At 35.5% G+C, this 8,964-nt stretch overlaps 1 protein-coding gene across 1 annotated transcript in view; it reads left to right on the top strand.

Moving 5' to 3' along the window:
• Positions 1-7,529, top strand: part of LOC103521055 (potassium voltage-gated channel protein Shaker-like) — a 7,689-nt gene extending 160 nt beyond the window's left edge. Inside the window, exons 2-5 of the mRNA XM_026831909.1 lie at positions 3,068-3,194; positions 3,711-3,976; positions 4,291-4,584; positions 7,058-7,529. Of these exons, the coding sequence (XP_026687710.1) occupies positions 3,068-3,194; positions 3,711-3,976; positions 4,291-4,584; positions 7,058-7,367 (997 nt within the window). The 3' untranslated portion in view covers positions 7,368-7,529. The remainder of the gene's footprint in view (positions 1-3,067; positions 3,195-3,710; positions 3,977-4,290; positions 4,585-7,057) is intronic.
• Positions 7,530-8,964: the final 1,435 nt, after the last annotated feature.

Below are 8,964 nucleotides of genomic sequence, written 5' to 3'. Positions count from 1 at the left end.
ATTTATTATTTTTGACGATCTTTACGAAAAAAATACATTTGGACAGTTATATTTTTCATGAGAATCATCAATTGAACCTAGATCCTGTTTGGTAGGATCCAAACTCAATTCTCCTATTTATGTATAGGATACTCGTATGTCAGGACGATTATAATGACAGAATGGTTTTAATTCGGTTGAATGGGATCTCTGAATACCAGGTAAGTCCAAAAGTTCAAATTCCGAGACTAAAACTAGAGTCCACAAATACGTAAACAATTGAACCTACATAGATCCTGTTTGGTAGGATCCAAACTCAATTCTCCTATTTATGTATAGGATATGTCAGGACGATTATAACTTTACCTACATGCACTTGAGGAAGACAATGAGAACACTACAGTTCCTAGGTGCCTATATAAGCATTAATATTATATCTACATCTAATGGGTATTAATAGAAGACCTACATGTACTTGAGGAAGACAATGAGAACACTACAGTTCCTAGGTGCCTATAAGCATTAATATTGTATCTACATCTAATAGGTATTAATAGAAGAAAAAACCACTACAGACAAAATTATCGTGTTTGTTTATTTATAAAATAACCAAAACAAACATTACTTTTCTGCTGGAGGCTCGTTGTCTGTCGAAATAATGTCGATATTAGCATAAAATGAAAATAAATCTTCAAAACAAACATTACTTTTCTGCTGGAGGCTCGTTGTCTGTCGAAATAATGTCGATATTAGCATAAAATGAAAATAAATCTTCCTCTTAAATATTTAAAAACAGATCAGTCGCGAGCTTACAAATAAAATTACTGTTATTGTTTGTAACCAAAATCACTAATAATCACATTATGTTTCTCGGTTGGTAGGAAATTAAATTATTTAAAAAAAGTTTCAATAGAAAGCAGTCAAGATGCAGTGGAACTTAAAAGAAAAACTAGATATGACCTAGTCCATTTCTATACAAAAATTAGTTTGCCTCTCCCTTGAATTTGGTTACATCAAAATTCGTCACTTAAACTTTTTTTTCCACTGAGCTCAGCAGCAGTCTATTTTCTACCGTTACAATATTATGGTGCTTTTCTCTTCAAGTTTGTTCTCTTAAATATTTAAAAACAGATCAGTCGCGAGCTTACAAATAAAATTACTGTTATTGTTTGTAACCAAAATCACTAATAATCACGTTATGTTTCTCGGTTGGTAGGAAATTAAATTATTTAAAAAAAGTTTCAATAGAAAGCAGTGAAGATGCAGTGGAACTTAAAAGGAAAACTAGATATGACCTAGTCCATTTCTATGCAAAAATTTGTATGCCTCTCCCTTGAATTTAGTTACATCAAAATTCTACCCTTCTACTGTAATTCCCAAAAAAGTCGAAACTCTAGTTTCTCCACCATTATTGTTGTTTTTAAGGTTGAGATTTCTCAGATTCTCAAAAATCATGGAGAAGCTCTTACTTTAAGAAAAAAAAACGTGAAAAAGCTCCAAACGAAAGGCTTAATAAATCTGCACTACACCACTGAGGTGGGTTCTCTTCTGTACTACCTAGTAGTTCTGGGAACGGTTATCCACTCAGAAAGGGGCCTCTGTGGGTGGTGAGTCCTGCTTACTTTAAACTTAACATTGACTAAACTCAAATAGAGCATTGTGCTGTCCAAGCCGCATAGATGTTTGACGTACTTTACTTACTCTCAAGGAGTATGATCACTTAAACTTCCTTTGTCCAGGGTTTCTATTGGTTGATTTTCATTCACACACAAAAAGCTCAGCGAATGAGACACTGAAAAGTATGGTCCCTGGTATCCCAAAAGGGATGAACATGATATCTTGTTTCTCTTTTCTGTACTAAAAGAAATTTTAATTGTGCTAAGCATAAATGCTTGTCACAAAATGATTTCATGACTTCATTTAGACGCGAACCATCACCCTCCAAATCCAGACTGAATTTAAATTTTCCAAGCTAGAAAGAGGCGCATTTTTTTTTTTTTTTTTAACGACGAACGAACAGAGGTCTATGTTTTAAATCGACCATTTTGTAGGTATTTAGTTCGTCACTATAACTCTAGGACAACAACACAAGATCATTTTGTAATATTTTTTCAACGAAGAAAAAAAAAAGTATCAATGAGATTTTCGTGCCTCTTTGTTCCGACCGCCATGTTTTCTAAGCGGAAGGTGAGGTCATATTTATGTTTATTTTTCTTTCAAACTCAGCCGCTTTCTTTCTTTCTTTCTTTCCAATACGTTGATAGGTTTATGTGGTGCACGAAACAACACCTTCCCTTACAATACACGCAGCCATGACAGATTTTGTGAATCTGGAAGTCAGGAATACAAATGCGCTGAAAATTCAGGCTGACGTAAAAATGATAGATGGAACTAAGTCAGGAATTTCCAAGCGGTGGGCCCGCTTGATACCTAAATAATGAAACAAAAAATAAATATTGTACCATTATTTCACTTCTTTTATTGGTCTGATCCTTTTTAATTCTCAAAAACCTCATTCTAACAGCTAGCAGTATTTAAATGAGGTAAACTATCCTTCTCCCGTTATAAATAAGGTATACTGTTGGTATGCCTATAGTATTTGACCTATTTCGCTATGCGCATTTATATGACATAGCTACTCATTTTCCTCACGAGGCTGAGTGGGCCCCGCAACAGGCAACGGCCAGTCACGGAATCAATCATTTGCTCTTTCACTTCTTTTATTGGTCTGATCCTTTTTAATTCTCAAAAACCTCATTCTAACAGCTAGCAGTATTTAAATGAGGTAAACTATCTTTCTCCCGTTATAAATAAGGTATACTGTTGGTCTGCCTATACTCCTATAGTATTTGACCTATTTCGCTATGCGCATTTATATGACATAGCTACTCATTTTTTTCACGAGGCTGAGTGGGTCCCGCAACAGGCAACAGTCAGTCACGGAATCAATCATTTGCATGATACAAATTTCTTGACCCCGCCGGGAATCGAACCCGGGTCTCCCGCGTGTAAGGAGAGCGCAGTGACCACTACGCTACGCCATGGGAGCTGACTCATTTTCTAATGGTTTTGTCTGGATTGATTTCAGGTCGCTGCCGAAATTAAGCAGCCAGGACGAGGACGGGCCACCCTCGCACTCGCAGCATTATCCCGGGGTAGATCACTTCGAACCCATTCCACACGACCATGACTTCTGTGAAAGAGTCGTCATCAACGTAAGTTATCTTGCTTCTAATACCGCCCTCAATATTCTCGTCACTAGTTTTGACAGTTTGCGTCAATATATTGACATTACATGGGTATGAATCTTTCCTGGCTGGGGGACAGATCAGCTTAGTCTGGCTGGGGAACTTTAAACAGCGAAGAAACCAGCCTGAAATTTCCCTGGCTAAAGAAATAGCAAAGGTTGAGTGCGAAGGGCATCCACTTGTGAAATTTTTGTAGCCAAAACCAATGATCAGTCCAAAGCAATCACTCTATCTAGAGCTGATTGAGAAGCTGAAGAAAAACGCCGACCCCGTCTGAACTCGGGAAAAGCGAAAAGGAGGAAGAAGACAGAAGGAAAGCCAGGAGAAAGCACTACCGCGATTTACGAAGTCTGGATTGAACTGGGTATTAGGTATAGCTCAATCCTGATGTGGTAAACTCCGCTCTTAGTAGTCTAAGGACTCTAAGGTACTTTTCTTGCAAGCCTGTTTTTAACAAATAGTTTTTTTTCTTCTCCTTTGCAGGTGAGTGGGCTTAGGTTCGAAACCCAACTCCGCACACTGAACCAATTTCCAGAAACCTTACTCGGGGATCCTGCTCGACGCATACGTTATTTCGACCCTCTCAGGAACGAATACTTTTTCGACCGAAACCGTCCTAGTTTCGACGCCATTTTGTATTACTACCAAAGTGGTGGAAGACTGAGAAGGCCGGTGAACGTCCCTTTAGATGTATTCTCTGAGGAGATCAAATTTTATGAGCTTGGCGATGTCGCCACAAATAAATTTAGGTAAGTTTGACGAGCAAAACTCAAAGTAGATAATTAGACATGATATCACGAACGTAAAAAGCCAACTTTAGTAATTCTAAGAAAATGTCCATCAGCTCAGTAAAAGTTGTTTAAAAATCATATGATAGCCTAGGGTTTCTACTTACATATTTCCAGTCATTTCTGGTCTTGTCTTTGTTGGGCAATTTTCCCCGGATCTCGTTTTATTTTCAAGGAAAGTTTCCTATGGTTATAAACGTTAGTATTTATTATAAATCGTCACGGCTTCTACATATCAATGACTAACAAATGTCCTTGTTTGGTTTGCTTTCCAGGGAAGATGAGGGTTTCATCAAGGAGGAGGAGAAACCGTTGCCTTCACATGAATTCCAAAGAAAAGTCTGGCTGTTGTTTGAGTATCCCGAGAGCTCACAGGCGGCCCGTGTGGTTGCCATTATTTCCGTGTTCGTTATTTTACTGTCCATTGTTATATTTTGTTTGGAGACGTTGCCGGAGTTCAAGCACTACAAAGTGTTCAATACGACCACGAATGGCACCAAAATTGAAGAAGACGAAGTGCCTGACATCACCGACCCGTTCTTCCTTATTGAAACTTTGTGTATCATTTGGTTCTTTTTTTTTTTTTTTTTTTTTTTAACGACGAACGAACAGAGGTCTATGTTTTAAATCGACCATTTTGTAGGTATTTACTTCGTCACTACAACTCTAGGACAACAACACAAGATCATTTTGTAATATTTTTTCAACGAAGAATAAAAAAAGTATCAATGAAATTTTCGTGCCTCTTTGTTCAGACCGCCATGTTTTCTAAGCGGAAGGTGAGGTCATATTTATGTTTATTTTTCTTTCAAACTCAGCCGATTACATCATCTGTGCTTGATTTCTACTAGTTTCATGTGGACAAGTAACAGGGTGTCACTCTCAACACATTTCGTCAAATGTTTTTTTCGACATTGGTTTTAAAATTTCACTATCTCGTAAGATTCCCTGAGGAATAGAAGAGCTCGGAAAATGTCAAACATTTGTTGACGTCATTAGATTTTGTGAATCTGGAAGTCAGGAATACAAATGCGCTGAAAATTCAGGCTGACGTAAAAATGATAGATGGAACTAAGTCAGGAATTTCCAAGTGGTGGGCCCCTTGAAATTGTTCAATTGGATTATCATCGTAGCCAGGTATGTTGCTGACAGGGACATTTGTCGAGTTGTTCATGTTTTCATTGATGTTAACAAGATCCTCGATATTTTTCCAATTGCTTTGAATTCATACTTGATGTGTAATCAAGTTCATTTGTTTTAATTCCTTTATGAAAAATAGGATGACATTCCACTATTAAGAAAGCAAATAAAAGGTGATGACAATTAACTTCCTTGAAACATTTAGGACGTGATGTAGGAGTAATAAGAAATGATAAACCCGCAGCCGTTGATACAATGACGAACGTCAATTCATATATCACACAGGGTTACACAATCATTAGACATATTAAGAAAACCAGTAGCAATTTACTCATTTGCTAATAGAAACACATTGGAAATCTACATGAACATTATTATCTAAATATTTAAAATTCAAATTTGAATTTTGAAAATAAATACAACATGTTACCTCTGATAATGCTTGGATACTGATTGATCATAGTCCCCGAATATACTCAGAGGTAAATATTTAAATTCAAATTTGAATTTTGAAAATAAATACAACATGTTACCTCTGATAATGCTTGGATACTGTCCCCGGATACTGTCCCCGTGGATACTGATTGATCATAGTCCCCGAAAATACTCAGAGGTACTCTTAAATTTCTTTGGCCCTCTATTTGCATACGGTCTCAAGGGTATGATTTTAAATTATTAGGTTAGTATGTTGATATCATTGTCACTTTCAAACACCTCTTCAGATCTTTGTGCTAGGAGTGTCACAAGGGTATGATTTTAAGTTATTAGGTTAGTATGTTGATATCATTGTCACTTGCAAACACCTCTTCAGATCTTTGTGCTAGGAGTCTCCATTCATTTAGTGATTAATTATTACTTGTCTATTATATCATCTGTGCTTGATTTCTACTAGTTTCATGTGACAAGTAACAGGGTGTCACTCTCAACACATTTCGTCAAATGTTTTTTTCGTATTACATCATCTGTGCTTGATTTCTACTAGTTTCATGTGGACAAGTAACAGGGTGTCACTCTCAACACATTTCGTCAAATGTTTTTTTTTCGACATTGGTTTTAAAATTTCACTATCTCGTAAGATTCCCTGAGGAATAGAAGAGCTCGGAAAGTGTCAAACATTTGTTGACGTCATCTATGATTAATTTTTTATCAAAAATTAGATTACCCAACACCGTGTATAGCTTTTGTACCTAGTTAACCATATTAACCCTCAATATTTCTGCTATTGTTAGACATTTGTATATTGTATAGTCTGATAGTGTAGATTATACCTCCAAGGTCTACAGTTCTCTATTAATCCATATCTGGAAGATTGTCCTGCATCTACGCTTGCGCAGAAGCCTAAAGTAACTCTCAACTTGAGAATGTAGACCTGGGGCATAGTGAATTACACCCCTAACCTTAGTCTTGAAATTGTTCAATTGGATTATCATCGTAGCCAGGTATGTTGCTGACAGGGACATTTGTCGAGTTGTTCATATTTTCATTGATGTTAACAAGATCCTCGATATTTTTCCAATTGCCTTGAATTTATACTTGATGTGTAATCAAGTTCATTTGTTTTAATTATTATTCTTCCTTTATAAAAAATGAATTCCTTCTTTTAATATTCAGTAGTACCATGTGCCAAGCCCAACAATGTAGTGGTTAAAATTTATTTTCTACTGAAGGTAGGTATATCACAACGTTAACAAAATATGTTTTACAAATCCTTTTCACAATTTTCATTTTGTTCTTTTCCATGTCCTTTCCCTTTTTCATAAATTCCTTCTTTTAATATTCAGTAGTACCATGTGCCAAGCCCAACAATGTAGTGGTTAAAATTTATTTTCTACTGAAGGTAGGTACGAGTATATCATAACGTTAACAAAATATGTTTTACAAATCCTTTTCATAATTTTCATTTTGTTCTTTTCCATGTCCTTTCTCTTTTTATAAGCTTAGTATCTGCTTCTTTTATTGCCTACTTTTAAGCCTAATAATGCCTTCTCTCTATTGCCTTTTGACAAGTCTACTATTGTACTCCGTAGTTATGATCTACGTTCATGTGCTCATCCCAATTTTGATGTACATATTTGCAGGAGTGGTTTTATTTTCAAGTACAGTATATTTCGCTGAAGCAGGATCCGATCAGTCCTTTTTCAAATCCATACCGGACGCATTCTGGTGGGCAGTTGTCACCATGACGACGGTCGGCTATGGTGACATGAGGTAAACTCTTTTCAACATTTCTTATTTCATTTATTTTAATTTTAGTTTTTACTAATGCAAATTTTCTTTTTTCCAATTTTTGTTGACACATTTCAGGTGTGGTGCTTTTTTCGAGCGCGGTGTATTTTGCCGAAGCCGGCTCAGAAAATTCCTTCTTCAAGAGTATTCCAGATGCTTTTTGGTGGGCAAATCCATACCGGACGCATTCTGGTGGGCAGTTGTCACCATGACGACGGTCGGCTATGGTGACATGAGGTAAACTCTTTTCAACATTATTTCTTATTTCATTTATTTTAATTTTAGTTTTTACTAATGCAAATTTTCTTTTTTCCAATTTTTGTTGACACATTTCAGGTGTGGTGCTTTTTTCGAGCGCGGTGTATTTTGCCGAAGCCGGCTCAGAAAATTCCTTCTTCAAGAGTATTCCAGATGCTTTTTGGTGGGCTGTAGTTACCATGACCACAGTGGGCTATGGTGACATGACGTACGCAACTTTTCATTTTCCATTATTATTTATTTTTTTTTTTGTTTCTTTTTAATTTTTATGATCACTAACAAATTAATTAATTAGTTTTGTTCTTCCATCATTTTGTTAAACAAACATTTTACTTCCTAATTTTAGTGGGATCATTACAAACGCATGAAACTTGTTTTAGTTTCATTTCTTTACACATATTGGTACAATGTTGACATCTTAGTCTGTTTCTTCTTGGTGTGGAATTTTCAAAATTCAATCGATAATGTGATTAGCGTTTATGCTTCACATATTCAACCATTCTAAAAATAAACATTGGAGTGGTCCCACAAGTTACTCTTTGTTTGTCATAACCAATTTTATTTTAATTTACTGACTGCAACCGTTATACCTACTTAATATCTTAGAGACTCACTTGTAGCAATCCATTTTATTTAAAAATTCAATCGATAATGTGATTAGCGTTTATGCTTCACATATTCAACCATTCTAAAAATAAACATTGGAGTGGTCCCACAAGTTACTCTTTGTTTGTCATAACCAATTTTATTTTAATTTACTGACTGCAACCGTTATACCTACTTAATATCTTAGAGACTCACTTGTAGCAATCCATTTTATTTAAGTAGTCCGATATGAAAAATAAGTTCACTGTTAGATTAATCTCGTTACGTCTAAATACAAGTGTCGTACCCCAACGCACTCATTGTAGGTAACTAATTCTACTTTAAATGAATTTGCACTTCAACTAGGTACATAATAACTATTTCAAAATAGTCCGATATGAAAAATAAGTTCACTGTTAGATTAATCTCGTTACGTCTAAATACAAGTGTCGTACCCCAACGCACTCATTGTAACTAATTCTACTTTAAATGAATTTGCACTTCAACTAGGTACATATTAACAATTTCTCCTTTTAGTCTTTTATCATTTGTATTTGGACGTACGATGCTATCAGTTTTATTTAAAATAACCTTTTGATTTTTGTTCCCATGACTTATTTGACTTATAACTATGATTATTTCGCATTTTATTTTTTTCACGCATACTTCCTACTTATTTTTAGTTTTTTTTTTAATTTTCATAGATACCTCAATAGATAGAAGTTGTTTCTTTAGTAAAA

Source organism: Diaphorina citri, unplaced genomic scaffold, assembly GCF_000475195.1.
Source record: "Diaphorina citri unplaced genomic scaffold, Diaci psyllid genome assembly version 1.1 scaffold4451, whole genome shotgun sequence".
Taxonomy (NCBI): domain Eukaryota; kingdom Metazoa; phylum Arthropoda; class Insecta; order Hemiptera; family Psyllidae; genus Diaphorina; species Diaphorina citri.
Note: the sequence above shows the minus strand (reverse complement) of the source record. Positions and strands in the feature narration are given on the sequence as shown.